This window comes from Macaca fascicularis, chromosome 12, assembly GCF_037993035.2.
Source record: "Macaca fascicularis isolate 582-1 chromosome 12, T2T-MFA8v1.1".
Taxonomy (NCBI): Eukaryota; Metazoa; Chordata; class Mammalia; order Primates; family Cercopithecidae; genus Macaca; species Macaca fascicularis.
Genome location: NC_088386.1, coordinates 136,871,486 through 136,889,265, shown reverse-complemented (window position 1 = coordinate 136,889,265; position 17,780 = coordinate 136,871,486). Strand labels below are relative to the sequence as shown.

General features: G+C 52.6%; 1 protein-coding gene across 3 annotated transcripts in view; it reads right to left on the bottom strand.

Annotated features, from left to right (window-relative positions):
• CROCC2 (ciliary rootlet coiled-coil, rootletin family member 2) overlaps nt 1-17,780 on the bottom strand; it is an 81,456-nt gene that overhangs the window by 30,871 nt on the left and 32,805 nt on the right. For all 3 annotated transcript variants that reach the window (XM_045368135.3, XM_045368132.3, XM_045368133.3), the window contains 5 exons: nt 13,209-13,402; nt 8,312-8,430; nt 7,709-7,878; nt 6,914-7,090; nt 1,029-1,142 (listed from right to left, as the gene is read on the bottom strand). In XM_045368135.3, coding sequence (XP_045224070.2) covers nt 1,029-1,142; nt 6,914-7,090; nt 7,709-7,878; nt 8,312-8,430; nt 13,209-13,402 — 774 coding nt within the window. The remainder of the gene's footprint in view (nt 1-1,028; nt 1,143-6,913; nt 7,091-7,708; nt 7,879-8,311; nt 8,431-13,208; nt 13,403-17,780) is intronic.

Here is a 17,780-nt window from a genome sequence, read left to right as displayed (position 1 = left end):
TCAACACAAACAGCCCCTCCTCAGGCCCCCTGGACCTTGGGAGGCCCTGCTGTGGCTCCTCCATCTATGTCCTATTGCTGGGCTCTGGCCACCCTCCCTGTGAGCCAGGCCCCCATCCATGTTCTATCACTGGGCTTTGGCTACTCCCTAGGAGCCCTGCCCAGTCCCTTTGTCTCCCATGTGGGACCTGGTGCCACGTCACAGATGGGCTGAAGCCTTGGCGCTCTGTAAGCAACAACAGTGGGTGCCCAGCCTTGCCCATGAGCTGGAGGCATAGGCCTCAGAGTCCTCCTCCCCAGATTCCTCTTCCCCAAAGCCCTGCTCCCCAGATCCCTCCTCTCCAGAGCCCTCCTCCCTATAGCTCTGCCCAGTGCCCTATTTGCTGCTGCCCGCCCAGCCCTCTGGACTTGGGCTCTAGGGGAGGACTCAGGGGTCCCAGGTGACCCCCACTGGCTGCCTGCAGCAGCCTTTGTGCATGGGAGAGCCTCTCCACTGGCTAAGGGTGGGCAGCTGTTTGCTGGGGGCTGGGCTAGGCCCTCCGTGGGCGACTCTCTCCTGGCTCCACTCAGGACTCAATATGGGTTTCCTTTCCTGCCAGGAGTTTCCTCGGGTGCAGGCCCAGCTGCCTCAGGTTCAGTTTCTCCCTTGGAAGGATCTCTGTGGTGAGTTCCACGAGGCTGGTGCACATGTCCCCAGCTGTGCTTTTCTATGAGCAGCTCCAGTGCACACACGGGCTCAGCCGCTTGCTGCTGCTGGCTCATGGGTGGCCCCCAGCTGGGCCAGGCCTCCCCTCTCTGGCCCCTGCCAGCCCTGAAGCTAAGGGAGAACTGCTTTGGTTCACTCGGACCTTTCCTGCCCATTGGGTGCCCCTCCCACCAGGAGCCCTGGAGGCACCGGGGGGAAACTGACTCTCAGGAAGGGAGGGGATGGAGAGGGATATGCCACTAGGACCAGGCAGGAGGGGTGGCTCCCTGGGGTCAGCTAGCACCTGCTTGGCTGTGCACGTGGCCGGGCTGCGTGGGGCTCACCTGTGCTTGCTCCTGCTGGCTCTGTGCCTCCTGCTGTACCCGCTCCAGCACCCTCCTGGCCCTGGAGAGCTCCTCGCTCAGAAGGCTCCGCTCTGCTTCTTTTAGGGACAGGGCCTGAACAGGACAGGGTATACTTGTGAGAAAGTTGGGGAGGCTAGGGGGAGGGATGAGGCCCCCCTCAAAGAAGAGGCTGTGGCAGAATGCTGAGTGCAGAGGCTCCCCTGGACGCAGCATGTTCATGTTCCTGTCCGTACATCCCTGCCACTGGAGAGGAGAGGCGGCTCCCACAGAGGCAGGCCTGGGCCCTGGGCCCTTTCACCCTCTGAGCGCCTGCCCTCTGTCCAACATCATCTCACCTCTGTGTCTGCCCTTGCGCCCATCCCTGGGGTATCATCACCTTCCTCTGCCTGTTCAAAATCCTCCCCTTTCCCATGCAGTTTGGGGGCCTTCATGAGCCACATCCATCCTTCTAGGCAACACCCACTGCAGTGCAGAGAAGGAAGCTTAAAAGCCTGAAAATGCTCCATCTCCCTGATGGTGTGGAAGGCGCGTGTCAGCAAGACACCCTCAGCCCCAAGGGTGGCACGCTGCTCCATGGGCCAGGCTGTGGAAGCAATGCCTGTCAAATTCACACATGGATATTCTCTCTGCCCAGGCCCATTTCGGGGAGGGCAGCCCAGAGACATGCGTGCACCTGGGTGGAATGACCTCTGCGCGGTGTCACTAACGTCTGTGACATTGCTGTAATGGCAACAAAGCTGGAGGCAACCCAGATGTCCATGGGAGGAAGAACAGCCAGCCACAGGAAGACCCAGTCCTGGCAGCTCAGCACGCAGCCCAGGAACAGGAGAACAAAGCTGCAGATACACAGTTGGGAAAGGTCACCGAGATGCTTTGATAATTGAGAAGAGAAATGCTCAGGAGCCGGCGTGGACTTTCCAGCTCAGCACGCAGCCCAGGAACAGGAGAACAAAGCTGCAGATACACAGTTGGGAAAGGTCACCGAGATGCTTTGATAATTGAGAAGAGAAATGCTCAGGAGCCGGCGTGGACTTTCCGTCCCCTTTGTATTAAAAGTGCAGTGATGGCCGGGCGCGGTGGCTCAAGCCTGTAATCCCAGCACTTTGGGAGGCCGAGACCGGGCGGATCACTAGGTCAGGAGATCGAGACCATCCTGGCGAACACGGTGAAACCCCGTCTCTACTAAAAAATACAAAAAACTAGCCGGGCGAGGCGGCGGGCGCCTGTAGTCCCAGCTACTCGGGAGGCTGAGGCAGGAGAATGGCGTAAACCCGGGGGGCGGGGCTTGCAGTGAGCTGAGATCCAGCCACTGCACTCCAGCCTGGGCGACAGAGCCAGACTCCGTCTCAAAAAAAAAAAAAAAAAAAAAAAAAGTGCAGTGTTGGGGAGGTAATGCTGTATATTTCTGTTTGCAAGCAATCTTTGGAGAGTGTTGCATAACAAAAGATTTATCAGGTCTTTGTCCTGGGTCCTTGGAGGAAGCTTCTAAACACTGGGGGTTTCCCAAAATGAGGAGTGTCTGCATTATTCCTGGCGGGCCCCTGGGACCACACCGGAGTTTTTTTTTTTTTTTTGAGACGGAGTCTTGCTCTATCGCCCAGGCTGGAGTGCAGTGGCGTGATCTCGGCTCACTGCAAGCTCCGCCTCCCAGGTTTACGCCATTCTCCTGCCTCAGCCTCCTCAGTAGCTGGGACTACAGGTGCCCGCCACGGCGCCCGGCTAATTTTTTATATTTTTAGTAGAGACAGGGTTTCACCGTGGTCTTGATCTCCTGACCTTGTGATCTGCCCGCCTCGGCCTCCCAAAGTGCTGGGATTACAGGCATGAGCCACCGCGCCTGGCCTCCTACCGAATTTCAGGATGGGGGCTGTCTGCTGAAAGACGATTATTAGAGGGTTGAGGCTTTGAGCCAAAGGATGTCAACCCAACCTCCCAGCAGTCAGAGAAGCGGGGGCTTCAGTCACATAACCAATCACTCCACGGATCATGTTACACGGTGAAACCCAGTAAAAACTGGATGCCAAAGTGCAGTGGAGCCTCCTGGCTGGTGAGCACACTAGGGTGCAGGAGGGTGCTGGGCTGGCTCCACAGGGAGGGCACAGCAGCCCCTGTCTGTGACGTGCCCACACCTTGCCCGCGTGTCTCCTCTTCTGGCTGGTCTTGAATTCCATATTTGATAATGAAACTCTAAGAGGAACAAGAGGCTTTCCTGAGTTCTGTGAGTCATTCTAGTGAATGGCTGAATCTGAGAGGACCACGGGAACCCCCAAACTTGTAGTCAGGTGGTCAGAAGTGTGGGTGGCCTGGAGACCCCTGGACTTGTGGATGGTGTCTGAGAGAGGGCGTCCTGCTGGGGACCTTGCCCTGTGGGGTCTGTGCTATCTCTGGGTCAGAATTGCATGGGCGTGTTACAGGGGAATCAAAGAGAGAGGACAACTGTTCCCTGAGTGGCCTAGTGAAGGGGAGGGGCAAGAGTGGGGGGCTTTTCATTGAAATGGCTTTCTATATTCTAAACCATTTTAAAAATCAATGCTCCCCCTTGCTCCCCTCCCTCCCTCCCTCAAGGCCCTGCTTGTTTTGCTCGGCTGGAGACCTGCTGGCTGTTTATGAATCTGCCCTTACTGGACAATAAGGTCTGCAAGGGTGGGGGCCCTGTTTCTCCCTCCTGTGCCCCTCATTACTGGGCACCGCAAGGGAGTATTTGTTAGAATTTTAGGCAAAACTTCATCAAATATAGAAGTGTGGCATTCTCTCGGGTGAGGGCTTCGCTTTGCAAACAGGTGTGGGCAAACCGCCATTCAGACACAGTGGGTAAGAGAATGGAGGGTTCTGGTGAAGGCAGCCCCTCCTGGGCCAGTGGTTCCAGGTCTTTGGCTCCTGCTCCACGTATAATTCCTCTTCTTCGTTGTAGAAATAAGATCCCCGACTGGGTCATCACAGGTTCCTCAGGGAAGTGTGGGGAAGTTTCCCGCTAGACCCCCCAGCCCCACTGCTCCGCTCTGCTGGTTTCTCTGCACAGGCCGCCTAGGATAACAGTCAGCTGGCCGAGCAGAGGTCCCGGGAAAGCTTGCTGTACCGGCAAGGGCTCCACAGGCCAGCCCGTCTGTGCTCTGCCCCTGGGGTGCCCCTTATCGTGGTTCTGCTGCGAGTCCAGGGAAGGGAGGGCACTAGCACACGGTGCCTGTCTGCCCTCTTAGCCTGCACTCCTGTTGTTTTGTTTTGTTTTGTTTTGTTTTGATACGGAGTCTCACTCTGTCACCCAGGCTGGAATGCAGTGGCATGATCTCCGCTCACTGAAACCTCTGCCTCCTAGGTTCAAGCGATTCTCCTGCCTCAGCCTCCTGAGTAGCTGGGATTATAGACACCCGCCACCACACCCACTTAATTTTTGTCTTTTTTTTAGTAGAGACGTGGTTTCACCATGTTGACCAGGCTGGTCTTGAACTCCTGACCTCAGATGATCCGCTGGGCTCGGCCTCCCAAAGTGCTAGGATCACAGGCCTGAGCCACCAAGCCTGCACTCCTGTTTGACCGAGGTCCCCTCTCTTGGAGGGCTGTGTGTGCCTCTGGGAAGCTGGGATTAAATAATCACATGAGAACAGGCCACGTTGTCCTGTGGTTGGTCTCAGATGGGAATGAGGGGCTGCGTGGGGGCCTTGATGGGCCATCCACTCCCCAGATGTATTGCTTCCCCTGGAGCCTCTTTTCTTATATGTCCAATGGGAATAATATCACCACGTCCCAAGGGGCTTTGAACTTACCTTTCTCCTCCTTTGCCTGGCTCTCAGCCCCTCTCACATGGACCCTGCCTCAGCCTCTCCCCAGCCTCCTGGCCCCAGACTCTCTTCCACCCAACTCCTATCATATCACCCTGGCTCAAGAACATCCACTGACTCCCTGTCACCTGATGCTGGTGCCCAAGGCCCATCCCGGCTCCACTGCACACCTCTCTCGCTGCTTCCACTCACGTGCAGCCTGGCAGCTGTGCAGAACTTCATGCCATCCCCAGACATCCTGCCAATGTCTACGTCCTCTCCACCCAACACTACTATTCCTCCTGTAAGGCCTTCCCTTCCTCCACCTAAGGATGCAGAGTTGTGGGGCAGTTAAGAGCACAGACCTCGGTGTCCAGCAGGTGCACTGCACAGCCCTGTGCAAGGCATTCAATATTTGTGGACCTTAGTTTTCTCACCACTACTTTAGGGATAATTAGAGCATGTGCCTCAGAGTGTTGCAAGAATCAAATATTAAATGCAGAGAGTTTGACAATAAATCTTGGCTATTTTGGCTACTGTAACTCCTCCTGCAATTTGTCTTTTTTTTTTTTGAGGAGTCTCTGCATCTTGGCTCACTGCAACCTCGCCTCCTGGGTTCCAGTTTTTCTCTTGCCTCAGCCTCCCGAGTAGCTGGGATTACAGGTCCCCACCACCATGCCCGGCTAATTTTTTGTAGTTTTAGTAGAGACAGGGCTTCACTATGTTGGCCAGGCTAGTTTTGAACTCCTGACCTCAAGTGATCCACCCACCTCCGTCTCCCAAAGTGCTGAGATTACAGGTGTGAGCCACAACAACGTAAGATGTTGCACCAACATCTTATAGCCCTTATCACCCCATGTGACACAATGTGGATGTGGTCATGTGTCCATTCCTTTCACTCTACAGTGCATTCCTCAGGGCGGCATGATATACTGGAACAGCCTAGACTCAGGGTAGCTTTTATAGGGCCAGTGGCTGAGTCTCAACTGCTGCTGGGATGGAAGGATGGCCAGATGTGTGGCTGGTAATTCTGTGCTTGGCTTGGTATTTGAGTTGGATACACCGATAGATGATTGGATGACTAGCTGGTTGGTGGATCAGGTGGATGGATGGATAGACACATGGATGGATGGCTGGATATGTGGCTGGACAGCTGAGTTTGTGGACAGATGAAAGGATGTTAAGTGGATGGATGGATGGTCAGATGAGTTGTGGATAGCTGTGTGGATGGAAAGTTGGGTGCATGGATAGTTGGATGGATAGTCAAATGAACTGATGAATGATTGCATGGATGGTGACATGTATAGATGGACAGCTAGGAATGTGGATGCATGGCCATATATCTGGATGGTTACCTAAATGTGTGGAAAGAAGAATGGATATTCAAGTGAGTGGGTGGATGGTGACAAGTGTGTGGAGGGACATTCACATGCATGGATGGATGGGTGGATAGATAGATGAATGGACAGATAGATAGATGGATGGACGGGTAGGTGAGTGGATGAGTGTATGGATGGATGAACAGGTGGATGGGTGGATGGATGGATGGGCAGGTGGACGGGAGGATGGATGGATGAGCAGGTGGATGGGTGGATGATGGGTGGATGAATGGATAAATGGATGGATGGGTGAATGGATGGACAGATGGATGGATGAATGGGTAGGTGGGTGGATGGGTGGATGGATGGATGGAGGCGTAGGTGGGTGGATGAATGGACAGATAGAGGGATGAATGGAGAGATGGATGGATGGATGGGTAGGTAGGTGGATGGGTGGAAGGATGGATGGATGGGCAAGTGGATGGGTGGACAGATGGGTGAATGAATGGACAGATGGCTGGATGAACAGATAGGTGGGTGAGTGAGTGGGTGGATGGGTGGATGGATGGATGGATGGATGGATGGGTGGATGGATGGATGGACGGAGGGGTGGGTAGGTGGTTGGACATCTGTCCATCATGACTGCTGTGGAAGAACAAAGCTGAAATTGCAGTGACCTGGAAAGGCTGCATCTGCCTGAGGTGTGGCCACATGCAGCCCTTGTGCTGGGCCAGAGATGACAGGTGCAGTGAGTGTGAGCAACCCCGCTGCCCCCCAGCCGTGCCATCACCTGTTGCATCCTGTGCTCCAGTTGGAGAAGGCTCTCGTCCCGCTCCTGCTTCAGGCTCTGAATTTCCCCCTTCAGAGCCTCCCTCTCGGCGGCACTTTTTGTCACCAGCTCCTTCTCCTGCTCCAGCTGGCATCTGGCTGCCTCCTTCTCCTCTTCCAGGGACAGGCTCAAGGTCTCCTGGACCAAGGTAAAGGGATGGGCTGTGAGGTCCGGCAGGTGAGGCCAGCAGTTGTCTGTGGTCCTGAGTGAGACCTGGCCCGTGGGATGCCAGGGCTGATGGGCCCCAGGGGCTGTCCAGTCCAGCCAGCTGCACCCCCCCATGTCTTCCCCTCAGAGTCACCAGAGCAGGGAGGGCCTCTCTGGGTCTCAGCACCTGTCATCCCACATTGATCTATCAGTTTGTAAACCATTCCTGAGTCTCTGCAGTGCCCTTGCCATGGAGGGGTGTAAAGACACATCAAACCAGGCCTCCAGAAGCCTGGGACCTGCGGGACGGGGACCCCTCCAGCCCTCATCCTTCAGACTGCACCAGACCAGCCAACAGCACGTCCAGCGTCTTCCATGAGGGAGGCCCCCCCCAAATACCAACCCAAGCCCAGTGTGAGGGCTCCACGAGGAAGGCCCTGGATGCCCACTTGAACTATGAAGCATGAGCGGGTCCTTGCCCAGCCTTCCCTGGCCAGGTGCCTTTGTCTCTGAGCTCAGTCTCCCAGGGCCCCTCCTCCCAAGGGCCTGCCATTCCCTGGGACCTGGTAGCCTTCTAGGAAGCTACTGGTGGGCTCCTGGGAAGCAGACCTTCTCCCTCTGGAGCTGTGCCAGGGCCTCGCGGTGAGCTGACGCCTGGCTCTCCAGGGCCCGCTGTGCCTCCCGCTCCTGCTGTGCCACCTGTCGCTGGAGCCGCCCCACGTCCTGCCGCAGCTTCATCTCCTGGACCTCCCAGTCACTTTGTAGCTGCTCCATTTCCACTGTGGGGTGATGAGTAAGGTGTGCCAGGGCCTGGCATGTGGACCCCCGAACCCTTTGGGACTCCTTAGGGAGTGACAGCCTTGGGGGCGACCACTGTCCACTCCAGGCTCTGGGAGTGGGCGGCCGGCCCATGGCAGGCTGAGCTGAGCAGGGTCAAGGGTACAGGGCTGCAGCTGGAGGCTACACGCTGACCCTGCGGCCACAACCCAGTTCGGAGCCTCAGGCTGGCACCAGGTGTGGCCTGGGCAGGGTGTTGCTGTTCCTCATGGGCGAGGTGGCCCAACTTGCTTCGTCACATGAGCTCCAGGCTCACGTTCGTGCCCCTGTGGGCTCCGGAGAGGGGTGCAGCATGTGTGGGTAGTGAGCTCCACGCCAGGGGCCCCTGCATGGCTCACTTTTGGGGAAGGAGCTGAGGGAGTGCCCTTGGAGCACCTTGCAAGGCTTGCCGAGCGAGTCCTGTGCTCCGTGCCTCCTCCTCCAGCTGCTCCTGCAGCTTCGTGGCCAGTTGTTGGGCCTCGAGGAGGCTGCTCTCCAGGGAGTCCCTCTCCGCCCTGCAAAGGAGCAGCAAACAATGGGCAAGGCATCCGTAAGATCCCGCGTACAACATGCTCTCTATAGCTTTACCCAGGTGTTAATGAGACTCAGCTGAAATGCAAATAAATGGAAGAATGTTGTAGAAATTATGGTGCATCTTGTCTCTGGAGCACCATGTGCTATTAACAAGGACGAGGAAACTATTTTCTATTCTAATGTCATGAAAAGAGTCCCCCCAAAAAGTCACCCACCCAATTGGACCCCCACATGCAGCGTGATTCCATCATGTGAAAAACCTGCGTGGTGCATTTGTGCACGGAGATGCCACCGCTCAGAAGACACCTGGAGCACACACCAACGCACAGCAGTGCCCGTTCCTGGGAGGGACGGGTGATAAAAGACCTCACATTTCTAACAATTAATTAATCAGTGATCCAACCATCAATGGCAAGTTTCATTGTTGCTCTTTGCTGCCCTGTGCTGGGTGTTTATCAGTGAACAAAGCAAGGCACCAAACAACATGTACAAACAACACACACAAACAACACACACAAACAACACGCACAAACAACACGTACAAACAACACGCACAAACAACACGCACAAACACGCACAAACAACACGTACAAACAACACTACAAACAACACGCACAAACAACACGCACAAACAACACGTACAAACAACACGTACAAACAACACGTACAAACAACACATACAACAACACGCACAAACAACACGTACAAACAACATGTACAACAACACGCACAAACAACACGCACAAACAACACGTACAAACAACACGTACAACAACACGCACAAACAACACGCACAAACAACACGCACAAACAACACGTACAACATGTACAAACAACACGCACAAACAACACATACAAACAACACGCACAAACAACACGCACAAACAACACGTACAAACAACACGCACAAACAACACGTACAAACAACACGTACAAACAACACGCACAAACAACACGCACAAACAACACTACAAACAACACGCACAAACAACACGCACAAACAACACGTACAAACAACACGCACAAACAACACGCACAAACGACACGCACAAACGACACGTACAAACAACACGCACAAACAACACGTACAAACAACACTACAAACAACACGCACAAACAACACGCACAAACAACACAAACAAACACACCGCAAGGGCTCAAGCACAGACGCCCATATGAACACGCAAATGGTGGGTGCACAACCCCAAACAGATGAGGTCAGGGCGGGCCATAGGCCACAGGGACCCTGGCAACTCTTGACCAGGCCCTGCCTGCATTTCTCTTCCATCTTTTTGGCCACTGCCACCTCCTTCATCAGGGGTAGAGCACATCCCAGCCTTCTGGGGGCTCACCAGGGCTTGCAGAGGGAGGTCCTCTGGGCTCAGGTCAGAACCCCCAGAAACCTCACTCTGCTGCACGCTGCTCTGCTCCCCTTCCAGTCCCTCCGCCCGCAAGTGCTCCTCATGGCCCCCATCCCACACTCCCAGGCTTGAGTGCTGTCTTCACCTGGCAGCTCTTCTCCCTTCAAGTCAGCCTGGAAACCCCTCCTCCTAGAGGCCTGCCTGGTCTCCTGTAAGGGATGTGGCCTCTGCTGCTCAGAAATCGGACGTCTTTGCCTGAAGCTTGGGGACCTGAGCCTGTGCCCAGCCTCTCTCTCTCCATGGGGGCCCAGGAGCAACTCCAGGGGCTCCACCATTGAGCCCCTGGACTGGAGGCCTGGCCCCCCATGGGGTGCTCTGAGCAGGGCAGGGCTGCTTGGGGTGTGGGACGGCAGGGACCTTGGTCCATCTTGCTGGCTGACAAGCGGGCCAGGACTCCATGAAGGGAGGGAGCAGGTCCCCACTGCAGAAGCCTTGTCAGGGCCTGAGGATCCGAGAGTGGAGCGCTTCATAAAGCAGACCCGTGGGGAGGCCTAACCAGAAGCAAGGAGCTGCAGCAGGATTTCCCGCACTTAATGGTCCTCAGTGTTACCTGTGAGTTCATCAAAATGGCAGCATCCACGCTCTCCGGCCGCACTGGGCCAGTCAGATAAACACAGAGTGTGTTGGGCAGACGTGGCTTCAGTTCAAGCCCCTCTGTCACCAGAGGCTCAACTGGCTGTCAGGACCCCTGTTCGGTGGCCTGTGATGCTGGGGCCCGCAGGGCTGCCATGTGCGGGGGTTGGGGGGGTCAGTGGCAGGGCAGAGGTAGGGGCAGCTGTCAGGGCAGGACCCAGGCTGCTGAGGGCTCTGGCCAGGGCCTGTGTTCTGGGCAGCAGATCCTACCAGCAGGGAAAGGACCTCCACCCCGGTCTTGGGAGCCCCCAGGGCCCAGAAAGGAGCATGGGAAGGCGCCGAACCCACAGCAGCCTCCCTCAGGTTTTCCTTCCCAATTGCTGCGAAAGCTTTCATTTGGAGAAGGGGTTTGTCTGCAAAGAAGCTCAAGGATCCCAGACTCCAGTGTTTCTCATGCCTCTCAGATGCTAGAATTCCAGGAAGAAATCTTTTCAACAAAAATACTTAGCAGCGCCTGAGCAGGGCCCTAAGCAGAGCCGAGAAGGCACAGAAGCCATCAGCTGCTGGGTTTCTGCAGAGGCTGCAGGATCCATCCAGATCACCAGGCAGCAGCCTACACACACACACAGGGCAGCACCTACACACACACCAGGCGGCACCTACACACACACACACAGGGCAGCACCTACACACACACACACCAGGCAGCACCTACACACACACACCAGGCGGCACCTACACACACACACACAGGGCAGCACCTACACACACACCAGGTGGCACCTACACACACACACACAGGGCAGCACCTACACACACACACACCAGGCAGCACCTACACACACACACCAGGCAGAACCTACACACACACACCAGGCAGTACCTACACACACACACTAGGCAGCACCTACACCTACACACACACACCAGGCAGCACCTACACACACACACCAGGCAGTACCTACACACACACACTAGGCAGCACCTACACCTACACACACACACCAGGTGGCACCTACACACACACACCAGGCGGCACCTACACACACACACCAGGCAGTACCTACACACACACACTAGGCAGCACCTACACCTACACACACACACCAGGTGGCACCTACACACACACACCAGGCGGCACCTACACACACACACCAGGCGGCACCTACGCACACACACACCAGGCGGTACCTACGCACACACACACCAGGCGGCACCTACACACACACACCAGGCGGCACCTACACACACACACCAGGCGGCACCTACACACACACACCGGGCGGCACCTACACACACACACCGGGCGGCACCTACACACACACACCGGGCGGCACCTACACACACACACCAGGCGGTACCTACACACACACACACACACACCAGGTGGCACCTACACACACACACTAGGCAGCACCTACACCTACACACACACACCAGGCGGCACCTACACACACACACCAGGCGGTACCTACACACACACACACACACACCAGGTGGCACCTACACACACACACCAGGCAGCACCTACACACACACACACACCAGGCAGCACCTACACACACACACACACCAGGCGGCACCTACACACACACACACACACACACACCAGGTGGCACCTACACACACACACTAGGCAGCACCTACACCTACACACACACACCAGGCGGCACCTACACACACACACACACACCAGGCGGCACCTACACACACAGACACCAGGCGGCACCTACACACACACACCGGGCGGCACCTACACACACACACACCAGGCAGCACCTACACACACACACCAGGTGGCACCTACACACACACACACCAGGCGGTACCTACACACACACACCAGGCGGCACCTACACACACACACCAGGCAGCACCTACACATACACACCAGGCGGCACCTACACACACACACACACCAGGCGGCACCTACACACAACATACCAGGAGGCACCTACACACACACACACCGGGCAGCACCTACACACAACATACCAGGAGGCACCTACACACACACACACCGGGCGGCACCTACACACATCCTGTTCCTGCCTGTGAGTGCCCGTCCCAACTTCTGGGAGTTGCCCTGAGGGCCTCTGGGCTCACCCGCCCACACTCTCCACCTCATGTGGTCCCTGGGCTGGCCCTGCTCTGGGCTCCAGGGGTGGGTGTGCCACCTAAGCCTGGGACCGGGCCCTGTGACTCCCGGCTCCCAGGATTGGTACAGGGATATCACGCAGCTCAACATGGCCCATGGCCGCCACTCTCAGGCCTTGTGGGGAGAAGGGTGCCCTGCGTCTGCTGGAAGGGGGACCCTGGAGTGGCTGCTGGCCATCTTGCCACCTCCCAGAGTGAGCCTGCCTGGAATAAGATCTCAGAGCCAAGCTGTGCTGAGGGAGGGAGAAGCAGGATTCCAAGGGCACGGTAGGAGTGCCTGAATCCAGCCATCCCTTCACCCTGAACTCCACAGCTCCATGAGCAAGACATTCCACATCTGCCTTCCACTGGTCTCAGCTGTGCTTCTGCACTTGCCACCACCTCTTTCAGGAAGGTGACCCCAGTGCTTTCACTGGGTTGACCTCTTCTAGATGCCCTGCCCCAACCCAAAGGCACTGTGCTTGCCTCTCACTCACAGCCCATTTCATGTGCACACACTCCCTCCCAGTCCTATGCCATGGTGTGCGTGTCCCATACGCTGCCACACTGCAGACTCTCTGAGGGTAAGGACGTGTGGGACATGCCCTGACTGGCAGGCCCTTGCATACCTGAGATCAGCTGCCTCTTCAGCTGCAAGCCGGCCCTGCCTCTCCAAGGCCTCCTGCTTGGCCAGCAGCTGGGCCCGCTCCTCAGACAGAGCATCCTTGTCTTGCAGGGCCTGCTGCAGAGTGTCCATCTGGGCCTCCTGGTCCTGCAGGCTCTGAGCCAGCTGCTCCTCCAGGGCCTGTTTCTGGCATGTGACCTAGAGGAGGTGGGAAGTGGACAGTCGGCAGAGAAAGAGAGTAAGTGGGTGGGTGAGCATGGGCCTCTTGAGGGGAAGAAAGGACTTCAGAAGAAGTGATTTCACGCAGAATGGCATGGAGGTGAGAGTGGAAGAAGTGGGTGGACCTCAGAAGCACGTGGATGTCTTTACAATAGAGGGGGCATCCACTCAGGTACCCCGATGGGGATGGTACTGAACTGGGCACTCCTAGGTAGGAGCCAACTGTCAATCTAAATGGTACCATTTGTTTGTCCTCCAGTATCCAGGGGTCAGGAAACACTGCACAGAAATGGCAACAGAAGGTAATGGAAAACTAGACTGCTGCAGACCAACGCTTCCACCAAGAATATCATAAAAATCTAGGTAGATATATCACAAGAATATGTAAGAGACCTCAGACAGCTGAAAAGACAGCTGGGACTGAAGCAGTGAAGATCTTGGAGAGAAGGGAGACACAGAGGAATGAGCCCAGCATTTGGTGCTCCTTTTCCCTTAAGGCATTTGCTGATTTAAAAGTTTGGGCTGAAAAATTGAGATGCCAAGAAGAGCTTCTGGCAGTACCATGGCCTGAGGGGAACAAAAAATTAGGGTTCAGAGCCACCAAAGCGGAGAGGCTCTGATACGTATCACAAGACATCAGGTTGTATTCACCGCAGGGCTTGATCCTAGTAGTAGTGGTGAATCAGAAACAGACCATCCTTCATAGACACTGCAGCTCAGGTGTGAATCATCCCAGTCACTGATTGGATTACAGGGACCTTCTACCTTCACTGCCTGCCAGGGTCAAAAGTAAATTCTGGCCGAGTGCGGCGACTCCCAGCACTTTGGGAGGCCAAGGCAGGTAGATCACTTGAGGTCAGGAGTTCACGACCAGCCTGGCAACATGGTAAAACCCTATCTCTACTAAAAATACAAAAATTAGCTGGGCATGATGGCATGCACCTGTAATCCCACCTATTCAGGAGGCTGAGGCAGGAGAATCACATGAACCCAGGAGGCAGAGGTTATGGTGAGCCAAGATCATGCCCCTGCACTCCAGCCTGGGTGACAGAGTGAGACACTCTCTCAAAAACAAACAAACAACAACAACAACAAAAATAAACCCTTTCTGGAAGAAGAATAGCATTGTCAAGATCCTCAAATTATTTCTGTAATTTATTATATATAAGATTGACTATTTAATCAAGATCTGGCCTATCAGGAGACAGGACCACATGACAAAAATCCACAAATAAGAACAGAAAATAGATATAGATCCTCCCACCCTGGTTATCTAGATATTGGAGTTATCAGACACAAACTTTAAAATAGTTGATTAATATGTTCAAGAAGATGGATAGCAAGATGTAAAGTTTAACAATAGAACTGGATACTAAATATAAAAAATACAGTTTAAAATATAATAACCAAAAAAGTAAGGAAGCTAATAGACAATGGCAGATTAGAATAAAAGAAAGGACTAGTAACCTGGAAGACAGACAAAAGAATGTGTTCAGACTGAATCATAAAGAGAAAGAAGGATGGAAAATACACAAAACAGTGTTATAGACATATGGGACAAGCTAAAAATGCCCATCATATGTGTAATTACAGTCTCAGAAGGAGATGAGAGGGCATATTTTAACAGATACAGGCCAAGAATTTTCCAAATCTAGTAAAATACATCTAGCCACAGACTTAAAATGAGCTGTAACTCCCAAAAGAATAAATTGAAAGAAAATGTCACAGATATACAACTTAGTAAAGTTTCTGAATACCAAAGATAAAGAATTTTTTTTTTAAAAAGGGAAAATGACACATAGCCATGAACAAGACTGACATTTACTTTCCATGCAACAATGAAAACCAGAAGACAATGGAATGACTTCATTACATTTCTGAAAGAAAATAATGGCTGTTTTAGTATTCTATACCCAGTGAAAACATTCTTCAAAAGTAAAAACCAGGACTTTCTACTTCTGATAATGGCGAGGTAGGTTGTTGAGGACTAACCCTCCCACCTAAAGCAACTGGAAAAGTGACACAACATACAACCCAATAATCTGTTTAAAAGCATTAGAGAGACACTAAGGCAGTCAGGTCCCTGGTGTTCAGGCTACAGAGAGAAATATATTAAAGTGAGTCTGAAATTCTACGAATACAACAGGTTTCCCCTTTGGGGTATCTGCCAAGTCCTAAGTGACACGGGGTGTAGAGCCTCAGGATCCAATAATAAAGCTTTAGGCCGGGCTTGGTGGCTTATGCCTGTAATCCCAGCGCTTAGGGGCTTATGCCTGTAATCCCAGCGCTTAGGGAGGCTGAGGTGGGCAGATCACTTGAGCTCGGGAGTTTGAGACCAGCCTGGCCAACATGGCGAAACCCCATCTCTACTAAAAATACAAAAATTAGCTAGGCGTGTGCCTGTAATCCTAGCTACTCAGGAGGCTGAGGCAGGAGAATTGCTTGAACCCGGGAGGCGGAGGTTGCAGTGAGCCGAGATCGCCCCATTGCATTCCACCCTGGGTGACAGAGTAAGACTCTGCTTGGGGAAAAAATAAAAAATAAAAAAGTTTTAGCTAAAAGACTGGGAACATGGCCTAAGATTTCAGCAGGCTTATGAGATTGAAGCGACATAACTTAGAGTTCAGAGATACCAAAGCAGCCGGGGAATGAAAAGAAGGGCACATATCAGAAGGGAAGGAAATGCCTGGAGGGAAACCTGAGATTCTATATTGTGATTTTAAAAAATGGGACAGCTGGCTGAGCGCATGATCCCAGCATTTTGGGAGGCTGAGGCAGGTGGATCACTTGAACCCAGGAGTTTGAGACCAGCCTGGGCAACATGGCAAAACCTCATTTCTACAAAAAACACAAAAATTAGCCAGGCATGGTCACATGTGCCTGTAGTCCCAGCTACTCGGGAGGCTGATGTGTGAGGATCGCTTGAGCCCAGAAGGTTGAGGCTGTGGTCAGCCATGATCAGGCCACGGCACTCCAGCCTGGGCAACAAAGACCCTGTCTCATAAAATAAAATAAATGGTACTGCTTTGAAAAAGTATGTATTTTTTTTTTATAATTCAGAAGCAGTAAAGGACCAGGAGACTAAGAATCTGAACAAAAAAATAGCAGTTGAGAGTCTGGGAAGTCAGATAGGACTTTTGAAAGTCTTATAGAGTTGAGAAAATAAAACCTGGAGTTTAGGGCTAACTAAAGAGTAGGAACCCTGGTAAACACCTGAGATTTCCAATTAGGAACGTAGGAGAGTTATACCCTGGGGTAAGCCAGAAATAGACGACTCCTCAGAAAACACTGAAGTACAGTTACAAAGCGGCTAAATCCTCGACTGGATAAAGGTGATTTATCCCTATTCTGATTTCCCGAAGTCAAAAGCAAATTCCCTCTGGAAGAAGCTTGTATCATTCAAAGCCTTAAATTATGTCTATGAATTACATCTACAAAAACACAAAGTCTGTCATTCAACAAAAAATTATTAAGCATAATAAAAAAAAAACAAAAAAAAATTAAGCATCCTAGGAGACAAGGCCAAACTACTGAAAATAAATAAACAAAAGAGAATAGAAATAGCTCATTAGGGGATCTAGATGTTAGAGTTATCAAAGACACAAAAAAGTACTGTAATTAATATGTTTAAAAACACACTCAAGAAGGTAAAGAATGTTACCAAATAACTGAAATGTTTGTGAAAAGATGAGTGTGTGTGTGTGAATGGTTAAAAATAATCATTTAAAAATAAAAAATATTAGTAAAGTAGTGTAAGGTTTATAACAACATATACAGAAATAAAACGGAGCAACAAGAGCCAAAAGGATAGAAGAGATGTCTTAGTAAATTGGTGCTGCTATAACAAAATACCTGAGACTGGGTAATTTATAATGAGTGGAAATGTATTCATTTATCTTCTCACAGTTCTAGTGACTGGGAAGTCCAAAATCAAGGTGCTGGCAGGTTCAATTGTCTATCAAGGACTACTCTTGCTTCCAAGGCTGTGCATTGATGCTGCATTTTCCAGATGAGAAGAGTGCTGCATCTTCACATGGTGGAAGGTATAAGGGGAAGTGAGACACAAATGTTGCAGGAAGCCCCTTTCATAAAGGCTTTAATCTCACTGATGAGGGTGGAACCCTTATGGCCTAAATCATCTCTTACAGGTCCCACCTCTTGATACTGTCACAATTAGTCATTACGTTTCAACACCTACATTTTGGAGGGGACACATTCGAAACATAGCAAGGTATAAACGGAATATATTGCTGGAAGGATCTTACATTGTTTATGAAGTAATATAGTATTTGGATATAGGCTGTGCATATCATAATTTTAGGGTAATCACTAAAACTAACAAAAAGAAACACAGCTA